The 21,838-nt window shown below is 42.3% G+C and overlaps 2 protein-coding genes across 5 annotated transcripts; one reads left to right on the forward strand and one right to left on the reverse strand.

Annotated features, from left to right (window-relative positions):
* The first annotated feature begins 238 nt into the window (after positions 1–238).
* Positions 239–14,329, forward strand: hcfc1a (host cell factor C1a). Of its 4 annotated transcripts, none has more exons than XM_042405887.1 (28): positions 239–422; positions 1,650–1,835; positions 2,338–2,486; positions 3,614–3,774; positions 3,889–4,097; positions 4,956–5,040; positions 5,165–5,271; positions 5,376–5,555; positions 5,662–5,904; positions 6,015–6,163; positions 6,251–6,433; positions 6,537–6,761; positions 7,169–7,273; positions 7,387–7,603; positions 7,979–8,115; positions 8,227–8,374; positions 8,503–8,723; positions 8,995–9,733; positions 10,003–10,148; positions 10,300–10,434; positions 10,625–10,832; positions 11,112–11,387; positions 11,487–11,593; positions 11,701–11,835; positions 11,924–12,109; positions 12,270–12,567; positions 12,683–12,746; positions 12,855–14,329. In XM_042405887.1, exons 2-28 carry the CDS (start codon positions 1,655–1,657, stop codon positions 12,892–12,894), a joined length of 5,034 nt encoding a protein of 1,677 aa, XP_042261821.1. In that variant the 5' UTR covers positions 239–422; positions 1,650–1,654; the 3' UTR covers positions 12,895–14,329. The 4 variants fall into 4 exon arrangements, with proteins under 4 accessions (XP_042261821.1, XP_042261822.1, XP_042261819.1 ...); XM_042405885.1 differs by having other exon boundaries at positions 240–422; positions 10,000–10,148; XM_042405886.1 differs by lacking the exon at positions 239–422 and adding an exon at positions 493–612 and having other exon boundaries at positions 10,000–10,148.
* Positions 14,330–15,019: 690 nt separating this feature from the next.
* On the reverse strand, positions 15,020–17,534 carry si:dkey-13a21.4 (uncharacterized protein LOC494576 homolog). Its single transcript, XM_042405889.1, has 5 exons — positions 17,436–17,534; positions 17,046–17,172; positions 16,736–16,954; positions 15,397–15,522; positions 15,020–15,288 (listed from the first exon to the last, which is right to left on the reverse strand). Exons 1-5 carry the CDS (start codon positions 17,489–17,491, stop codon positions 15,202–15,204), a joined length of 615 nt encoding a protein of 204 aa, XP_042261823.1. The 5' UTR covers positions 17,492–17,534; the 3' UTR covers positions 15,020–15,201.
* Between the last annotated feature and the right edge of the window lie 4,304 nt (positions 17,535–21,838).

Below are 21,838 nucleotides of genomic sequence, written 5' to 3' on the forward strand. Positions count from 1 at the left end.
AATATTAAAATAAAAAGGGGCTCCCGCACGGATGTCGCCATCTTTAGTAAGGGACAATAAGCCGAGCGCTGTAATACAACTTGTTGTAATTTGCTGAAACTCGTAATACATTTACTTCATATAGTTTTCAAATGTTCCTTGAAGCACCTCTCAATACAGAGCACCCAGCGCCGGTTCATTGTGTCAAATATCAGGAACAGTTCATGCGTTAGTGTATGAAGCGGTTAGTGAGCGGGTTCGCCGCCATGTTTGCTTTGGGTGACGCCAGCTCGTCCATCTTCCTCCGCCTCTGGTTGTCAAGAAGATGGCAGCTTCCAGGCAGGCATGAGAGGAAATACTTCTTCACTAAGCGAATGAATTTGGATTATTACCGCAAGATAAGACCACACACCCGTGTTTTTGCGATTACTGCATCGAAATAAGTAGGTAAAACTTGTGAATGTGTGCGCCCTCCGTCAGTTTGTTGTGTTTTGTTGTGGCCCGGCCATTTTTCTTTAGGGAGCCGTAGAAGCAGGCCAGAGACGGCATGAAACACAATAACACTGATGTTTATGCACTTTCACTCTGTTTAGCTGCGAGTTAAAAGTTCTGTTGCAACTTCGTTTGTATCAGGTAACTTATGCATGTCAAAACACCGCGGAATTACATTGCATTTAATTGTAAAAGCCGGCGACGCGCTGACAGATGCTAACGCTGTTAGCTTCGGCAACTAGCCGCTAGTGCTAATGGAGTGCAGCTAACGCAAAGATACGTTTGAACACTAAGACTGCGCTTAAATAACAGTATATTTCAGTACATTATTCGATGGGTGTTAAGAAGCGTGTTTTTCACAACACTTGCAGGTGTTAAAGTGAGCTTAAAACATGTTTTTAATGTTAATAAGTGCGTTAAAGCGCTTCTGGAGAACGCTTAGCTTGCTAGCTACAATATGGCGACTCCCAGAGAAGCATGAAAACAGCCGACTCTTCTTAACGGCTCCAACTGTGGTTTAAGGACTGTGCTGAAGCTGTGTGTGGGCCCGCTACTTATTTGTTAGATTAGGGTTTTTTATTTTAGTGCATTTTTGTGCTCGTGTAGCTGGCTAGCCGTCATGTTTTTGTCTTTTTCAGTCGCTTCCGCCATTTTTCAGACTGGCAGCGGTGTTAGCGGGGGTTTGTTTGGCTGCAAGATGGCTGCTTCCATGGGTTGAATTCAATGGTTAGAAACAACTGAGACACAAACTTGGATGCTAGAGAAATTTCATGCATTCCTCGGCACTTAACTTCAGCGTCCAAAATGCAACAAATGGACTATAAGATAGAAGTTGGTCAGACTTTGAATGTGTTCGTTAACCAAAGTGTTTAAACTGTGAGAGAAGTTATTGCAGCTGTTCAGCTTCTACAGTCGTGAACGGGACGATATCCCGATTACTTCAGGACACACATGATCATTTATCATTCTTTTCATCTTAACTCTTATTATTATCATGATTGTTATTATTAATATTATTATTTTATTTTTTAATTTTATTTATGTTGTGTGTTCTATGTTATTAATACTGTAGCGCTGAGTTTCACTATGAATGAAAAGTACGGCACAAACAATTAACAAACAATTAAATGTATTGTCATTATTATTAGTATCATCATTGATGTTGTATCCTCCGACAGAAGTCATGTCTGCTCCTGGTTCGGCGGTGTCGGTCCTGCAGCCGCGGTGGAAGCGGGTCCTCGGATGGTCCGGTCCTGTCCCCCGGCCTAGACATGGACACAGAGCTGTGGCTATTAAGGAGCTTATGGTTGTCTTTGGCGGTGGAAATGAAGGGATAGTGGATGAATTACATGTATACAACACCGGTAAGATTAACTTTGCATGTCTAACTGTTGCCTGCGGCAAGCATGAGTTACTTAACGCATCTTTTACAGTGTGAAATAATCATTAAATAATTGTACAGAGTTTTCGCCTAACAAAGAGCACAGTTTTATTTCTAAAGATAGATTCGTGATGTGCAAAATTAAGTAGCGTACAGGCCTCAGCAGGCCAAGCAGATCCTTGTCTGGTTGAATTTGGCCCCCTCTGCTGGAGAAGGGGCTGTAATGCACGTTAAAAAAGGCGGGCTAAAATAAAATGGATGATGCTGGTTGGTTTAAGCATTTCCTCTGCCCCAATTGCCTGCACATATGACAGACATTCAGTACATCGATTGTGTGTGCCCCCATCCTTAAATGCATATTTTGGCTTATGTTATAATGAATTAGAAAGTTGCTTAGAGGTTATACTAGTCATAAAACTTGTGTTAGAATTTCAATAACTTGCCTATACTGATTCCTCACTGTTATTATTGTTTTAATTTTCCAGCAACAAACCAGTGGTTTATCCCAGCAGTCCGTGGTGACATTCCCCCTGGTTGTGCTGCCTATGGTTTTGTCTGTGATGGCACAAGATTGCTGGTGTTTGGTGGTATGGTGGAGTATGGAAAGTACAGCAACGATCTCTATGAACTACAGGTAATCTGTCTATGGCAAATAACCCCCTATTTTTAAATACAGTTACCCTCACTCCTGAATTGGTCAGATGTGTATGTTAGCTTTATTTGAAATAATTTATTGTAGTTCAAGCAAGCACAAAAGACTAACATATTTAAAACACAAACAAATATTGTAGATACATGGGGTCATGCTCATATTGCAAGATCTGAGCCAGGCAGATATTATCTGCACATTTGCATGACCACATTTGAGCTTCTCTGTCTGCATCAGAGCTTGTTGATATAAGAAAAAGAGGTGTATAAAGTACATGACAAACTCATAGTTTTAATGTTTTGTAGCTGTTTACATATTCTCAGGAACAGTGAGTGTGTGATTATGCACCATGCAAGTCAGTTCAGCTAGAGACAGTTATAATAAGTCTATGAGCACAGTTGAATGAAAATATGAATCCTGATTTGTCAAATGCAGAGTGGGAGGTGTGTTGCATAGTTGTTGGGGTGCTGTTGAGTTTGTTCATTCTGCACTTGAGAGAGTTGAATGAAATGGCCAATGTAGTCTAAAGGTTTCAGTAGTAGAGAAGTAATTTATTCGTAGATGATTTGCTCTTAAATTATTCGGAATTGATTTACAAAATGCCATAATGAGAATTAAGAGGGTTCACTAAGTTACAGCAACCAGCTATATAGTTAATTGCTCAGCAGCTACTTTAAAGAACTACAATAACGTCACATTTCTGGAGGAAGGGGGAGTCTGGAGATGTAATGAAGTTATTGACTGAATAAGTTCTTTTGCACCTTAATTATGTTTAGTTTAACAAAGTTTAATTATCTAATCCTGACAAGTGTCCTATGTACTCCACCAAAAACATGTCTTTATTCTACTTGCAAAAGCTTCACTTGTGCCCTCTGCTTATGTTATAAAGAAGGTATTACCCACTCACATTTTGTTCCCCTAGAAACGGAATAGACAAAATTAATGAATTAAAGCAACATTCAAAATGGGAGTAGTGGGGTAGTAAAAACAGTATATATAGTTTTAGCTGCCGTTTTGACACAAAATCCTAACTATCAAGAGCAGAATAGGGAATGTGGTCAACTTGTGACTAATCAATTGATATGTTATTATAACCATGGTGTCTGCTTTAGGCCAGCAGATGGGAATGGAAAAAGTTGAAAGCAAAAAACCCGAAGAATGGGCCACCTCCTTGTCCTCGTCTTGGTCACAGTTTTTCCCTGGTGGGCAACAAATGCTACCTGTTTGGTGGACTAGCCAATGACAGCGAAGACCCAAAAAACAACATTCCCAGGTACAGATGTTTTTCTAGCAGGAGCCAGTGGGGCCCTCTTGACGCATGACTGCTTAAGATTATATTTTAACCAGCAACATAAGTGTGACTAATATGTGGGTTTTTCATTCTCAGATACCTGAATGATCTGTACACACTCGAGCTTCGTGCGGGTTCCAGCGTGGTTGGATGGGATATTCCTATCACATATGGAGTCCTGCCTCCCCCTCGTGAAAGCCACACTGCTGTGGTATACACAGAAAAGACGAGCAGGAAATCTCGCCTGATAATCTATGGAGGGATGAGCGGTTGTCGTCTTGGAGATCTGTGGACACTTGATATTGGTAAGTTTCTAAAGTGTAAATGAAAACTAATAGCAGTGTTTCCCCTACATCCATTCTGCAGCAGTGCACCAGTGCTGCAAAATTATGAGTGCTGCTGCTAAAATTTCACACGATCATTAATATCAATGGGCTACTAATGATTTTCACTCACACATTGTGTGAGCACAGTAACACCTTAGTTACCATGAAGTTGTTTTGAGTCATTCTCCCTCTCCTCATTCTTCAAAGGACATCTATGTGAAAGGTATTTTTATAAGCGCATAGCTCCGTTAAGGAATAGGGCAAGTGTGTGGTTGAATGAGTGGCAGAAAAGTGATGGTGAATGCAAGCAGAGCAGAGGAAAAGATAATCAATTAGTTGTCAATATGGCAATAAATGTTGCAGCTTCTCAAGACCAAGAAAAGTCTTGTCTGTTGTTTCCACAACTGCTGGAAAAGTGAAGGCAGTTAGCAACAATGGGTTTGCCTAACCTGACCAGGCTCACTTAAGGTGGACCAGCTGTTCTTGTTTTAGTGTCAATCTCAGCTGCTCTTAAACACAGAATGTAGAAATGCCTGGCTGCTCTGCTGAGTTTTTGCTCAGCCACCCCCCACCCCTACCCCAAAGCAGTCAACCTAGTGGAAACACTAGCATTTAATTTATCAAGGCCCTGCTAGCGGCCACAATCGGTCTATACCTAATCAGATCAAAGGAGATTGAACATAATCACCTTTGGAATCCCACACTCAGGAGAGGATAAAAGTTGATGTTTGACAATGATGTGTGTAAATTTGCCTAAACTGTGGTGCTTAATTTATCTAGTTGCATGTCAGAATACATTGATGCCTTTGCTTAACATCCTACTGTCATTGTCTCCAGATACCTTGACATGGAACAAACCATCAGTAAGCGGCACAGCACCACTTCCCAGAAGTCTTCACTCTGCCACCACCATCACAAACAAGTGAGACAACTGCTGTACCTTGCCAATAACATTGAAAGTTTCTTTTCATCATGTTTGAATTCCCAATAGAAAAGGCTGTGCTCCACAGCAGCCTCTCACTGTGATTAATTTGTTCACTGTGCAGGATGTATGTTTTTGGAGGATGGGTTCCTTTGGTAATGGATGATGTCAAAGTGGCCACACATGAGAAAGAGTGGAAGTGCACAAACACTCTTGCCTGCCTAAATCTCGGTATGTCTGACTTTGTATTTATTATACTGTATTTTACTTGGAAAAAGTTTTTAATAAATTGGACTGCAGTTGTGTTCATTTTTACGTCATGTATTTGTCTATAGACTCCATGTGTTGGGAGACAGTGTTGATGGATACTCTTGAAGACAACATCCCCAGGGCCCGTGCTGGCCATTGTGCTGTGGCCATCAATTCCAGACTATATGTTTGGAGCGGCCGTGACGGTTATCGTAAAGCTTGGAACAACCAGGTCTGTTGTAAAGACCTCTGGTACCTGGAAACAGGTAGGTGTGCGGTAACATGTTTATTTTTCATCATAAAGAGTGACTTCGGTGACTCAGGTTATAAAATAGTTTCATTGATGTTAAATTTCTTGTCCTCCACCCCCAGAGCGGCCACACGCCCCTGCCAGGGTGCAGTTAGTCCGTGCCAACACAAACTCTTTGGAGGTGAGCTGGGGCGCCGTCTCCACTGCTGACACCTACTTGCTGCAGCTGCAGAAATATGACATCCCTGCAACTCCAGCTGCAGCTTCGCCAGTCATGAGTGCAACCCCCTCGCAGCCTGTGAACTCTCCAAAGAGCCCCGCACCGGCTGCTGCAGCACCCTCTGCTCAGAGCCTACCACAGACAGGTATTACCATAGTAACTCACTTGTCAATTGTTTACAACTACACCAGGAAGCTCAAAAACTGCAAAAGCACTGCGCATAAAGTCTAATCATTAGTTTCCCTTATTTTATAGCTGTGTTAAAGGTTGCAGCTCAGCAGGCTGCTACAGGCACATCTGTTGTCACAGTCCGCCCCAGCCAGCCTGGGAAATCCCCTGTCACTGTGACATCCCTTCCTCCAGGTGTCCGAATGGTTGTCCCTGCCCAGACCACCCAAGGATCGGTATGAGCAGTTTTGCACAGCATTTTATGACATTTAATATTTGATTAGCTAATGTGTTCAACAACTGTGTACTTTTTCTATTCTCAGCCAATTGGAAGTAGCCCTCAGATGAGTGGCATGGCAGCTTTAGCTGCTGCAGCAGCAGCAACACAGAAGATCCCGCCCTCTTCTGCAGGCACTGTCCTCAATGTTCCTGCAGGTGCCACCATTCTCAAAACCGTAGCTGTTTCCCCTGGCACAACCACAATGAAAGTGGCATCTCCAGTCATGGTACAGATCTCACTAAATGGCCTCATTTGTGTGCATTGCCTGCAAAACATTTTGTGCATTCAGCTGTAACAAGTCAGTTGTTAAAATAATTTTGTGCTTGTAGGTCAGTAACCCGGCAACACGGATGCTGAAGACTGCTGCAGCCCAGGTGGGCACAGCAACTGGGTCCTCTCCCACCACTACCACCAGACCCATCATCACTGTGCACAAGTCTGGTGCGGTCACAGTGGCCCAGCAGGCCCAGGTGGTAACCACTGTGGTGGGAGGAGTCACCAAGACCATCACTCTGGTCAAGAGTCCCCTCACCATGGGCAGCAGTGGCACTCTGGTAAGAAAACAGGAAAACTTTTGTGGCACAAAATGATACTGGAACACCATATTCAGAGCACCCTTTGGTGCTTTCACGCGCATGCTGTAAATCATGGGTTCTGTAAATTGTTTTTTCACACTTGGTGTGTGCATTTTGTTTTTTATGGCTTGTCACAAGACGGTGACAACATGTTCTGAACTTGAACCACTGGGGGAGGGAGTAAAGGTTGGCCTGCAGTGACTGTTGGAGAACTCTACTAAGAAAACAGGGAGCATGATGTTAGTGATCTGCATGACTGTCAGTCAGCTAAGCTGGAATGATTCATAGAGCCACCGGTTTAGTGGTCCACCTTTCCGCTGAACTCCCTGTGCTGTCCGATGTTTTCTGGTGACTCATGAACTTGAGTCTCTCTCCTATGTCGGCAGATCTCCAACCTTGGCAAGATGATGTCTGTGGTACAAACCAAGCCAGTGCAGACATCAGCTGTCACAGGCCAGGCTTCCACTAACCCTCTCACACAGATCATACAGGTCAGCTATCTGCATGAGTGCAGGAAAAAAACAGGAGGTTGCTTAAAACTCCTGAGACAGGCACCAGATGTCTTTCTCTAGATGGTTTGCATAACGTGTGCATCTCTCCCCAGACAAAGGGTCCCCTCCCAGCCGGCACCATTCTGAAGCTGGTGACATCCGCAGATGGAAAGCCCACAACCATCATCACCACTTCCCAGGCAGGAGGCACAGGAAACAAGCCCACTATCCTCAACATCAGTGGCGTCTCTCCTACCACTACTAAGCAGGGCACCACAATCATTAAGACCATCCCCATGTCGGCCATCATGACCCAGCCTGGAGCTACAGGTCCAAACTCACTGAAGTTTACTGTGTTACAACTACATATCCCAACAGCCTGCATATTTGCGATTGACATCAGCACTATAAAATTAGTGATGACGTTGTAGATGAGCATCTGGATCAAATGATTTTCTGTGTTTTGTTGTTAACCTGGTTAGTCTTTCAGATTAGTGGTAATTGCATGCCACAAAGGCAGTAGTGATGACATAGTCTTAAGTTTGATTTTAATATTGTTTTATGCATTGGCAATTAGCAGGGATGAAAACAACAGTGAGTTAATTTGCAGGTGCACATTAACTAAGGTCTGGTATTATGGTAGTGTGTCCTGTGTTGATATAAGAGATGTAAACTAATTTTAAGGCATTTGTGCTGTTGTCACAGGCGTAACAAGCAGTGCAGGCATGAAAACGCCTATCACAATCCTTACCACAAAGGTGATGACCACTGGAACTCCTGGTAAAATCATCACCGCAGTACCCAAACTTGCCACTGCAGCTGGCCAGCAGGGACTGACACAGGTAAACTCCATATGTGCACCAGCCTTTGTAGATATAATATAGATAATAGAGCACTTGTGCTGCCTTGTTTAGGTTGCACCTGAGGAGACTAACCCTGAGTTGTGTCTGTAGGTGGTTTTGAAGGGCGCTCCTGGGCAGCCAGGAACTATTTTGCGCACCGTGCCCATGAGCACAGTAGGTGGTGTTCGACTTGTTACACCAGTAACTGTGTCTGCTGTTAAGCCTGCTGTCACCACCCTGGTTGTCAAGGGGACTACTGGTAAGAATAATCATGTTCTTATCTTTATCAAGTTTTTATTGTTGAGTGATAACATTAACACAAATTTTGTTACATATGTATTGAGGCTTTTTTCTTTTTGACTTTAATGCTACTTTTCTCCCTTCTAGGTGTCACCACTCTTGGGACAGTCACTGGTACAGTCTCTACTAGCCTGGCTGGGGGCACCGTGGATAGCTCCAACGCATCTCTGGTTACCCCCATCACCACACTGGGAACCATCGCTACCCTGTCCAGCCAGGTCATCAGCCCATCTGCGATAACTGTGTCTGCTGCCCAGACCAGCCTGACTTCTGCCTCCACACTGCCCTCCTCCACCATCACAGTGCAGGTGAGACCTAGCAGCTTATTGTAGTCATTAGAACATGAAATCATTTCATCAGTATGCACCATGAGCTTTCATTTACTACATTATGTCTCAACCTGAGAAAAGGACTGCAAAGGTTTGGGCATTTCTGTAACCACAGAACAAGGAGAGCCGCTGTTAGGAAAATCTGAATGACATCAAGAGAGGGAGAGTAAAAGAATTTATTGACTTTTTGAGTATGAAACGTGCTGTGTGATTCATAGATTGCTGAAATTGCTTTGCATTCCTCACCCAGAACCAGCCTACCCAGGTGACTCTGATTACAACTCCCAGTGGTGTAGAAGCCCAACCAGTGCAGGATTTACCAGTGTCCATCCTGGCGTCACCAACCTCTGAGCAGCCCAGCTCCACCGAGGCTGGAGCTGCTGGAGAGGGCTCCGGGACTGTCACCCTGGTCTGCTCTAACCCGCCCTGTGAGACCCACGAAACGGGAACCACCAACACAGCCACCACCTCCTCTGCTACAATGGGAGCAGGGCAGGTGTGCTCGAACCCACCCTGCGAGACCCACGAAACAGGAACCACCAACACAGCCACAACGGCATCTTCGAACATGTCTGTGCCACGCGTGTGTTCCAACCCGCCTTGTGAAACCCATGAAACTGGGACGACAAATACAGCTACCACAGCATCGGCTAACATGGGCGGAACTCAACAAGTGTGCTCCAACCCACCCTGTGAGACCCACGTGACGGGCACCACCAACACAGCCACTCAGGCATCTTCTAACATGAACGCAGGCCAGACTGGCACCGTGCAGAGGGTGTGCTCCAACCCGCCATGTGAAACCCACGAGACAGGGACCACCAACACCCCGTCCACAGCAACCTCCAGCATGGGAGGAGAACAGACCAGCACAGCGGCAGGCGTGGTACAGAGGGTTTGCTCCAACCCACCCTGTGAAACACACGAGACTGGGACCACCAACACAGCCACCACTGCCACCTGCAGTATGGAGACAGGCGAAGGCACAGGTAAAGCCATATGTACTGTGTTATTATCAACAACAAGCCATTATACAGCATGAAGTAAGTGATTCTGCCAAAATTCAGTCTGCAAAATCAGATCAAGGTCTATCATTTCATAATTTGTTCTTGCCCTTCTAACAGAGACACCAAAAGTACTTTCACATCCAGATGTGCTGATTTGTCACATGGTAGATGCTTGTGTTGCAACAAGGACATGAAAACAAATTTATTGGTTTGAACTCAAGCCTAAATGATGATTTTGTGTCTATCAGCAGCCCAGCAGACAGAGGAGGGAGCAGAAGGCACCAGCAGCACAGAAGTGGCCTCCTCCACTGCAGCATCTAGTCTGGTTACCACCACCCAGGGCAGGGCCATCACTACTGTCACTCAGTCCACACCAGCCCCCGGACCCTCTGTACCAGTAAGAATCACACTCATTCACTGGCGGAATTACTAGATCGTCTAAACTGTTCCCAATTAGTGGTAATCTCAGCGCTGCATGTCAGAAACAGACTGCATAATGTAAGAGAAACATGACATCTTAAAAATGTTTCATCTTTGTTTCTCTCCAGTCGATCTCATCAATCACAGAAGGGGTGAGTACTGCTGCCAGCTCCACAGAAGAACCCATGCAGACTGATGAGACAGCATCAGCAGAAGCTGCACCTGCAGAGGAGGGACCCGCTGCCATGGAGACACAAGCAGAAGTAAATACATTATAGTGTCACACAAAGCCAGTCTTAGCTCTGCATTTTGAAATTCTTTTCGATCATTTTACATTTTTTATAGATGATCAAAAATGATCATGGCCAATTATATCAGATTGTACTTGTAATCATAAATTTAAAATGCAGTTTTTGCTTTTATTTGATGGAAATGCTTTAATATGTTTATCAGGGAGAAGCAGCAGCAGCAACAGCCTTGAACCTGCCCTCAGAGCTTATGTCTGAGGGTCAGGGAGCCACACTGATGGTGACGGGGCTGTCGGACGAAGAGCTGGCTGTGACTGCAGCAGCAGAGGCAGCTGCTCAGGCAGCAGCGACTGAAGAAGCTCAGGCCCTCGCCATCCAGGCTGTCCTCCAGGCCGCTCAGCAAGCTGTAATGAGTGAGTTCAATCATAGTTTTGTACAGACTTCACTGCACATTTGGTTTTACTTTGATTTTAATATTGAGTAAGATCTGACTGTAGATAATTAGAAAAGACATGGCAAGATGAGGATTGTATTCTTTTACTTTCTAACAAATAACAATTTAACGTAGTCCTCAGAAGAACAAGAAGACAATTTATCAATCGTTAGTGTTTCCAGATCCAAAGTTTTGCAGTTTCGAAAGAAGTTGACATACTTGTTGTATGTATAAACTCTAAAATTCTTTCTGTTTACAGATGAGAGTGATTCAGCTGGAGAGAGCCAGCAACCCACGAACATCCCTATTATGTTGACCCAGCAGGAGCTTGCAGCGCTGGTCCAGCAGCAGCAGCAGCTGCAGGAGGCTCAGGCTGCTGCCCAGCAGGGCACCGTAGACACAAGCTTGCCCACTGAGGGTCTTGCCCCTGCTGACAGCCTCAACGATCCCTCTGTCGAGAGCAATGGTCACAACGAGATGGCTGCCGCAGTCACTAGTGCTGTGGCGTCCCTGCTGCCACGTACCACAGCTGAGAGTAAGACTTTGTGCTTTTTCTGAGAATTACTTTGGATATCTTGTAAAAAGAAAAAAACCCTATATTGACTTTTTTTGTTTTGCACCTCCTGCTCCACAGCACTAGCTCCATCAAGTACATTTGCACCCTCTGTATCAGTGGCAAGTCCAGCCAAGCTGCAAGCAGCAGCTGCTCTAGCAGAAGTCGCCAATGGTATTGAGGGAGAGGTAAGTACTTGAAGTATTACTGAATCTCTGGCTGGTCCAGTCAAGTTAAAGAGAAAACAAAAATGGGGAATTTTAAGCTGACCGTGTATTGTTTTGTGTCCGTACAGAAACAAGCCCCGCAGCCAACCCCAGTGAAGCCTGTTGTAAAGAAAGAGAACCAGTGGTTTGATGTTGGAATCGTTAAAGTGACAAATATGGTTGTCACCCACTTCTATGTGCCAGCAGATGATTCTCAAGGAGATGTAAGTGTCTCATGAGGCTCCTTTCATGCTTAGATGACTGTATGTTGATGTGCTCAGTGTATCTAATCTCTTATCTTTTGTTTGCTAGGATGACTCTGGCATCATGCCAGACTACAGCCAGATGAAGAAAATGGAGCTGCAGCCTGGAACAGCTTACAAGTTCCGTGTTGCTGGAATCAACGCTTGTGGTCGTGGAGCTTTCTCAGAGATATCTGCGTTTAAGACTTGCCTACCAGGATTCCCAGGGGCACCTTGTGCCATCAAAATCAGCAAGGTAAACACACTAGCAAAGCTTTTTTTCCACTTTGTTTTCCTTTTTTCCCGTTAATGATTTGACACCAAGTTATGTAACCCCTACTGAGAATAACACCAGCTGTTTTCATGATTAATGATTTCAGGCTTTGAGTAATATTTGTTTTCTTGTCCCCCCACAGAGCCCAGATGGTGCCCACCTGACCTGGGAGCCACCCTCGGTGACATCAGGGAAGATCATTGAGTACTCTGTGTACCTGGCCATCCAGAGCAACCAGACAGCTGAAGCTAAGGCTTCCACCCCCGCCCAGCTAGCCTTTATGCGCGTGTACTGTGGACCCAACCCCTCTTGCCTGGTGCAGTCGTCCAGCCTCTCGAACGCCCACATCGACTACACCACCAAGCCAGCCATCATTTTCCGTATCGCTGCCCGCAACGAGAAGGGCTATGGTCCTGCCACCCAAGTTCGATGGCTGCAGGGTGAGCAAACTATTATACATTAGTACTACTACGCAAATATAATATAATATAATAGTAAGTGAGCATGGCATCAATACATAAAAGATATATTTTTAACCATGTTTCTGTTTTGTAGAGTCCGGCAAAGATGCTGCCTCTGCAAAACCGGCCCCCAAAAGACCAGGCACCTCTCCTGATACGTAAGTACTGTATTCATGTGTCATACTTTGCACACAGGCCAGAGATGAACTTGGCACTGATGAATAAAACATGCAATACTTACTCTGGTTTTATGTGTGCTCTTGCAGTAAGGCTACTGGTCCAAAGAAAGCAAGGACGGACCAGTGAGGTTGCCCAGAGACCCCTCCCAGTCTTTTGTCCTTTTTCCACTTGCTGTCCTTTTATCAGGAAGACTGACCTTCACCCCTCCACCTCTTCATCCTCATCCTAATCTCATCCTCCACCCTCAAGTCTCAGATCAAGACAGCAATGGAGGCAGAACAACCGTATGAAGCCGAGATGAAAGTCAATCTGAGAGATGTTTCTGTAGATAAAACCCTCCTTCCTCCTCGTTCTGTTGGTCGTACTATTTTTAGAGCAACACAAACTTAGAAGCACATTATCTTTTTCAGTCACATCCCCTTCCATCCTTTTAACATCTATTTTTGGCTTGTTTCAGTAGTTGAGCAGTATAAAGAAGCATTTACATCTTTCACAAACTGGGAGCCAGCCTGAGCGCAATGTTACCTTTTTTTTTGTCTTTTGTTTTGTGAATCCTGGGGGGATGTAGAGAGAGACTACATGAAATGATGTACAGTGTTGAAAAAAGGCTGTGGAGGCATTAGTCTAGAGGAGAGGAAAAATCGGTATGGAAACAAATAAAGCACTTGTCCTCAACGAAAGAGGACATAATTTTTTCCTTTCTTTTTTTGCTCAAAACAAATTTGCTTCATCAAGAACCAAGTCTGTACTGTCGTTGTACTGGACTCCAGTCTCCTGGTAATGTCATCACTGTGCGCTTTTTACCCCAAGATGAGGACTGGTGGCCGACACTTTGAAGTGGACAAAAAAAAAAGAACGACAAAGGAAGAGATTTGTAGAGAATGAACGACAGACTTTGCTAGGACTGAGACTTGCAGCACACACAAAAAAATCTTGCAAAACCTTCCCAAAAAATTAGCAAGCAATGACGCAGAAGATCTTTTGTGTAGTTTATTTTTGTATTTTTTAAGCTTTTTTTTTTCCTCCTGTGTGTATGTGTATGTTGTGCATTTTTAAAAACATCACTTTTTTTAACTGTTGTTCATCCCCATAGTTTGTGTTCGTGGGAAGATGGGTGGCTGTGTTGAGGTTGCCACTATATTTTTAAAAATCTTCATTCAGTTGGTCGTATGTTCTTGTTGTTAACAGACGGTAATGAAAGAGAGAAAGACTTTTGTATTTGTTCCAAGTAGAACCGCAGAGGTTATAGGACTGAAGGGAACTTTGAAGTGGACCCAGGGAGAGGAGAGTTTTTACTTTTGTTTACTACAACTTATTCAATGCTTGTGTTTCTTTGTTTGCCAAACATGGAATTTCACGGTGTATGAAGAAAACAACATCAGATCTTTCATACTTTTCCCCCTTAACATCCCGACCAGTTGTCCTACGCTTTTTATGCTCATGAATGTGGTATCTCACCTCTTCTTTAATTTTTAGAATGGCAAATTATATTAGTAGACATATTTTCCCTATCCTATTGATGTATGTGAATCCATTTAATAAATTTTAATTTTTTTCCTTCCACGGCTCTGTATTTCAGACTACAGATGGTGTGCAAGCTAACTGTGATGTGTTAAACCCGTATGTCTTTGAATGGGGATGTCTTGGGAAAGAAAGCTTACATAGCCGGAGTGTACTCACTTGTAAATTAGTTCGTTCATAGAGCAAGAATAAAACAAACAAAAGAAAGAAAAAAAAAAAAACATCTTGGCCTTTTATATAATTACCTGTAACAAACTGTTTTTACATGTTGGTCATCTCTTGATTGCCTTTTGTGTCTTTACTTATAAAAGAAACAAATATATATATATAAATATATATAGTCTCCCTGATTGTTCTAATTTGCTTCTGTCGAGCTGATTCACTGTAGGAGTCTGAATCACTGCTAGAATCATTACAACACAAACTTGTACAGGGAGGATATGTCTGACTGGACATGAGTGTATATCTACTTTGTAAGGGCAGATTCAGTTGTGATGGTAACGGCCAGGAAGATCAGAGCCAAAGGTCTCGCTTGCCGCCTTTTTCTCCGGCTCGCACCTTGGCTTATGTTTGTGGTTTTCTCTCCCGATTTCTTTCTAGAAATGAACTTTCTCTTCATATGCATTCATAATTTTGTGCGTGTCAGTGTGTCTGTTGAACAAAACTAGACATGCATGCAAAAGCAGTGTATTTTAGTAGTGATGCCTTAAGTTAGACCATAAGCTGAAGGTTCTCAAAAAAAAAAAACATTTAATGAGTTTGTTCCTCTCTCCATGTGGTATACAATTGTGTCCTTTCCTTCCACAGTACCTTTGCTGGGTCACTCTTTTTGCACCCTCGTTAGATAGGTCATCATCAGCAGTGCCGAGGTGTCTCTGAACTTTCCCTCCCACACTGGGATGAGTGTTGCTCTCAGCACTGACAGTCGTTGCGAGTTTCTCTCAGCTGTTTGCAGGTTATCTGGAAATGTCCTGTATTTTCCAATGTGTGTTTTTTGTACTGTAGGGAGTAATGTATCTTTTATCATCAAAAATAAACATGTTAAACATAGAGGGATGTTGTGTCTTTCCTCTCTTCACTAGAAAATATAAAGACTGACTGAATCACCTGTTGCAATCCGCTCTGTGCTGCTCTCAGGAACGGCTTTTCCACGTCTAGATCCGCTTTGGCGCTTCCTTCAAAGTACTCCGCTCCTATTTCTTCACACCACTGCAGAGCCTGTTGGCGAGACACCTGCAAGGAGAGACAAACAGCAGATAGCACATCATTAGGGGAAAAATTAACCACAATCTCAAGTCATAAATGCACTGCAAGGATCGAAAAGTTAGAAGTTACAATTCCAGTTAATGTGACTGAGAAACTTTTTCATGTGCTTTTTTTGGGGTACACTCTGAATCCATTCAGGCCTCTTTGCCCAAAGTAGATTTTTAAAAGGCAACAACCTCAGAACAGTTGGTGAAGTTTGTTTAGAAAAATGTGACAAAGCTTTCCTCTAAAATCAAAAGGTCACTTTGGGAGAGCAACACTGAAGGGTAGTGGGACTGGTTCTTTGGGTGTATTACCTGGATAACACATTGGACCTGCAACCATTGTTTTCATTATTGACAACTACTTTTTTCAATTAATCGATTAATCATTTAGTCTATAGAACTGTGAAAAATGCCCGTTAAAATTTCTTAAAGCCTGAGATAATGTCTTCAAATGTCTTGTTTAATCTGACTCAACAGTCCAAGACCCAAAGATATCCAGTTTACAATGATGTTAAAACACAGAAAAGCCTCACATTGAAGAGAATGATTAGAATTTATTAAATCAATTATCAGAATAGCTGTCTAATTCATTTTTTGACTTTGTGTTCAGCTCTAGCTATGACTACATGTAAGTAGCACTGAGTCAAACTCAGTAGCAAAACATCTTCAGTTTGTCCTTGATTTCTAAATTATATAATATGACCAGTGTGACTGAGTCATGAACGCTTCACATTATTATACTTTATGTACATACATCATTGTCTGTCATGCCCAGAATTAGACAAATGTGTATTTTATCTATTTTAGCTGTTATGAAGCCAAACATGCTGTGTGTTATTAACAGTCAGTTAGTCACAGTTACATGTTAAACCTCTAAAACCTGAAAAATCAATTCTACTCACATTTATTTACCAAATCTGGTTCACTGAGGATTTAAAGAGTTTTATCAGTCTGGATTTCAGTGGAGCGCCGACTAGAAATGCCTTTTATTTTTCCTGACAATAGTTCTGTCTGAAATAGTTATTAAAGCAGCTATGACCAATGTTTTAATATGACTACTTGTATGTGATGTGAAAGGAGTTGCTCATAGAGATGAACTGCCCAAAAAAATCTAAAAAGCTATTATAGGTTTAATATCAGCTTTCAAAAAAACACCTACTGAATACTAGTACATCTGATCTGAGTGTTTAACTGACCTCCCGGTTGCTCAGGTCAGTTTTGTTGCCCAGTACGATGAAGGGGAAGTCAGATGGGTTCTCGGGCTCACCCTGGACCAGGAACTCCTTCCTCCACTCCTCCAGGGCGGAGAAACTGGTCCTGAATGTGACATCAAACACCAGCATGCAGCAGTGGGCTCCTCTGTACAGAGGTGTGCCCAGAGACTGGAACCTCTCTGTGCCTGCTGTGTCCCAGATCTGACACACATAAACAGACAAACGTTACATCCGCTCTGTAGACCAGGTTAGGTGTTATAGGAAGCACGTGCCAGTGTCCTTGGTGACTTACCTGCAGTGTGACTGTGTCCCCACCTATGTTTACTGTTTTGGACAGGAAGTCAGTCCCTATGGTGGACCGGTACATGTTGGTGAAACGATGATTCACATATCTGTTCATGAAGGAGGATTTTCCCACCCTGAGTAAACACACACACACACATAAAGGTATAACACACTCAAATCTCATACTTCAAATGACATTTAACATTCATCCTCTATCTCACTGTGCTGTTAAATGGCTAACTTTTACACTTTTGTCCATTATAAATGATACACCTCTGATTTGTAGCCTAAATCAAACAGGCGCTGTAAATGAAAGTGAAAGAACTGTCGACGGAGCAGTAAATCAAAACTTTTCAATAAGTAAAATAATTAAGATAAAGAAGCTCGTTGTCTTTACCCGGAGTTTCCTATGAGGATTATTTTCAGAGTGACTGGGCTTTTTCCTTCGCTCATGTTTAGATTTGCTTCCAACCACCGAGCTTCAGCTGCAGCTGCCTTCAAGTACTCCTCGGAATTTTGCCACTCACCAGAAGTTCTTTTCTTTTTTCTCTCTTTTTTTTTTTTTTTTTTTTTTTTTACAGTAACCGAGGATTTTAGTGATACTGAGATCATGAGTCCAAGTCCACCAACACACCCATCTGACCAGACACCAAGAAAGTCCATGGAAAAAATATATTAACGGTTCATTGACTTTTCATGCAATCAATGCTATTTATTCAACTTTTCAATTATATTTTTTCAATTTTTTTTCCCAACTTGGAGGTCAAAATGCTGTTTTGAAGCTTTTCTTTCATCCCGGGAATAAAATTGTTAATTTTAGAAATCAAAGTGTCCGAAGCTACCTGACACCATCCAGGTGCTACTTTGCGTTTTGTTTATGTTCTCTATGGTTGTAACAGCATTTGAAGGCAGCATGTGACAGCTGCTTTGTCTGGTTGGCACATTTCTGACCTCTGTCCTGCCTGAGTCACAAACCAAGTCAGCTGATTTCTAGAAATCTTTCTAGATTTTTCTTCCTATGTGGTAACATATTTTATTCATAAACATACTTCTGTAGTTCATCGTAAAACAGTTCCTGAGACTAATTCAAATTTTAAAAAAGAATGAACCTGCAATCTATATCATATTGGATAGTTTCTGTATTCTCCACTAGAGGGCAGTAGAGACTTCAGGTGCATCACCAGGTGGTTTTATCTACAGTATGTCTGTTGATTCACTGAACAATTTTGTTGTTCAAGTGGATGTGAAACCAACTTATTTAATGTTTAAAATGTGAACTTTTTTCTACACAACATTAAAGATTCTGATTCTTATATTCACTCACATTTTGCATTTCTAACTGTCAACCACAGTAACATGTAAGAAGCGAGCAAATAAATTTCAACTGATTACATTCAATAAGCTACTTGGATCTTTTAAATCATTAGTGTGACACTATGCAAATATCACAGTGAAGCTGTAAAATATTATGAAAATTAACAGATTAACAATTATGCCACAAAAAATCCTAAAACCATACAACACTGACCTGCTGCTGGGTCATTACAAACTGCTGCTGTGCGGCCAACTTTATTCAAATCAACAGAGCTTTAGTTTCAATTCTAGTGTAGATCTAAATATGTCAGGCTGAATTATGAGACAATGTGTATAAAATTATGGTGAATGTTTCCACTTTAAGAAACGGTGCAGCCATAAAAAAAATAGAATTGGGACAGAATATTGTACTCAGAGTAAACATTGCATACTTTCAATTAAGAGCTGCAACAAACTGATGCAGATTATATGTGATATTGTCATACAGTGTGAAATATGAAGATTTTAAAAGCCTTAAAGCTACTTATGGAGAAATAAATAATAAAACTTGATGTTAAGGGTTAGAATAATACTATAAAACATAATAAGATTACTATTGACAATCACAGACATGGACATAAAGTAATATAATACAGTACATTATTCATAACAGGTACAAATAATGAGGTGGATGAAAAAATAAAGATAAATTGAATATGAAAAATGATCAATAAACACTAACGTTCCACAAAAAATAATAAACAGGCAGCTGCACTAAAGTAAAAAAAACAAACAAACTAAAAACACATTATTATGATAGTTTAAAAAAGAGAAAAACACAATTATATACATGCAGTTATGCTTAGATGCTTCTACATATGTGTGTTGTGTTGAGACTGTCGGAGGAGTAGCCAGCAGAATACTGAGATTACACAAAATCATCCATATAAAAGTTATGACGTCTCAATGATGAGCAGCAAAGTGCCACTCATCCACCTTACTTCATTGCAGAGACGCACACTCATAATACACTGCTACTACACAGCACATCATGTTCAGATCACAGTCATGTGCCAAGAAAAGCACACACACATTAGTTATTATTTGTGTGTGAGTGAGTATGTGTGTGTGTGTGTGGGAGAGAGAGAGAGAGAGAGCTCTCCTGGGTATACCACTGTCGCTGCAGGCCCTGTGTGGCAGAGATAAGACCACCGCCTACACAGAAGCCTGCTTCTTGGGAATTAGAAAGCTGTCCCCAAAGTCCACTGGTGACACACAACACCATCCATCTCCCAGTTGCAACCTCCCAACTGTCCAACAAGACATTCTAGTGTCAGCTCAACCTGCTTCTGTTGAGATACTGTCAACAGAATGGCCATGCTGTGTGTGTGTGTGTGTGTGTCTGTCTGTCTTTGTGTGTTAGAGTTGTACGGCGCCCTTTTCCAGCGGACACGCACAACCGCGGACATGCTGCAATGTCCTGTAGGTCTGTGTGTACGTCTGTGGTGCTGTATGACAGAGAGCGGCGGGCCTGTAATTCCTGGGCTCCTCCTTTCATCTTGATAATGCCTTATCAGAGCAGAGCAGCCCGCTCACACAGCGGCAGCCGCCACATCCCTGCCCAGCTGTCCACACTGCCACACACAGACCTCATCTCACACTTTCAGTCATAATGTTACTCATTCACACAGACTGCTGCTTTCCTGTGAGCAGATCAGCTCTTTTCAGTTCAGTTTGTATATAATTGTCCCTCAGAGGAAAGTTTCCATGCAGATAGAAGCATAAATACAAAGAGATAAACCTGCTGTAGACACATAACACAATAAATTAGCATTAGAGACCATTTATCCTCCCATCTTTCTCTTTTCTCATTATGTGTTTTCATGGTCATGGCAAGCTGGAGCCTTCCCAGCATGCACTGGGAGAGAGGTAAGAAGCATTCTGCACAGGACTCAAAATACATTCACACTTACAAACAATTTAGGGTTTCCAATTCACCTGACGTTCAAACTTTGAACCAAGGGCCTTCTTACTCAGGCAACCGTGCTAACCACAAGGTCACAGTCCTAATTATGGCAAGAAAACAGCCAAAATAATACTTTAAAAATAACTGATATTACCAATAGTCTCCTTGCAATCATGCAGTAAATAAAAAACAAAGAATTTATTTTTCCCCCATGGGTCAATTGGTTGTGCAGCAGTGTAACACAGCACATGAACACAACATGCAAATATAAAACCATAAAATAAGTACAAAGAAAGCAGATTTAAACACATTTAAACAATTTAAAACAAACGATTACAATATAAATACATATAAATAATGTCAAATTTAGAGGTATCTAGGATTTGGGTCCTGAGTCAGTAGGTTTGTGCTCAAGTCTCCTTTTCCTCACAGATAATGAAATGCTCTGAACCGTCCTCGCTGGGAAGTCTCCGTAAAGGAGATGAAGGATGTTAGAAATACTCATGAGGTCATGGCTCCTTCTTGAGGCTTTTATAGATAACAGCTGTTGTTTTCTTACCTGGTTTAGTTGGAAAAAATGATTAACCCTTCAATCATACTGTTTTGCACATCTTAAAATGCCTTATTTTTAAGAAAATGCAGCAAAAAAATGCAAACAAAGATGTAAAGAAAGCATACTGAGGACATGACCTCTATGTTTTCGGTTGTGGAGAGTTGTTCTTGCCTGACACCAACCTGTGAATTTTACTATAATATATTCAGCAGTTTGTTTCTGTTGGTAGAGGATGAGAATTTCGTGCCGAGTAACTGTAGAAAGCATGAAAAGCCTTTAGGAAACGAGTGGCTCAAATACAAATGTGTGCCACAGTTACCATGACCTATTTATTGATTTGCATCTGGCCTAACGGATGCAGTTTATCTGCCCGTCACTACCTTCAGGAGATATTGTCTGCGCCGGTTTTTAAAAGGTAGAAAAAGTCCTAGTGTTGAAATAAAAAAGGCCTCAATTCTTCCCAACTGTTTTCCTCCCCTGATTTCCCTGAAAACTGTAAATGAACAAAGAGAGAGGAAAGTTGGGGAGCTGCTTTGACTATCAAATGACTGGGACAGTGCGGGGCTTGTGCACAGCCAGGCCGTGTCCTGACCATATCTCTCTCCATGATTGCAGCTCCACTGCCAATTTGCATTACTGTGTTCCACTCTAAGCTTTGCTGGACCACAAAGAAATTGAGTCTTTGCATTTTATATTTGCTTTGTTCAAATGTCTGTCAAACTCTTTTCCATGTGGGTCTGGTCTTATCAGGGGCTGTATGCACATTTCATCAACAGACAAAAAGCACCCATCCTGCATGCTGACTGCTGACAGCAGCTCTATGACATCCTGTATGTTTCATTTATGTGTGTATCTGCGTAAATATTAAAACTTAGACATAGAAATATATATATTTCACACACACACACGCGCGCACACACACACTCACACACACACACACACACACACACATATATATATATTGTTCAGCTACATCTAATTGTTTGAT

The sequence above is a fragment of the Thunnus maccoyii genome, chromosome 3 (assembly GCF_910596095.1).
Source record: "Thunnus maccoyii chromosome 3, fThuMac1.1, whole genome shotgun sequence".
Lineage (NCBI taxonomy): Eukaryota > Metazoa > Chordata > Actinopteri > Scombriformes > Scombridae > Thunnus > Thunnus maccoyii.

Excerpts from the sequence above, each read along its gene's own strand:
- hcfc1a (XM_042405885.1), top strand. The coding sequence starts at position 1,655 with ATGTCTGCTCCTGGTTCGGCGGTGTCGGTCCTGCAGCCGCGGTGGAAG. Across the intron at positions 5,556-5,661 it reads CCTCTGGTACCTGGAAACAG|AGCGGCCACACGCCCCTGCC; the intron begins GTAGGTGTGCGG and ends CTCCACCCCCAG. Across the intron at positions 7,604-7,978 it reads GACCCAGCCTGGAGCTACAG|GCGTAACAAGCAGTGCAGGC; the intron begins GTCCAAACTCAC and ends CTGTTGTCACAG.
- si:dkey-13a21.4 (XM_042405889.1), bottom strand. The coding sequence starts at position 17,491 with ATGAGCGAAGGAAAAAGCCCAGTCACTCTGAAAATAATCCTCATAGGA. Across the intron at positions 17,173-17,435 it reads ATCCTCATAGGAAACTCCGG|GGTGGGAAAATCCTCCTTCA; the intron begins GTAAAGACAACG and ends GTGTTTACTCAG. Across the intron at positions 15,523-16,735 it reads CTGACCTGAGCAACCGGGAG|GTGTCTCGCCAACAGGCTCT; the intron begins GTCAGTTAAACA and ends CTCTCCTTGCAG.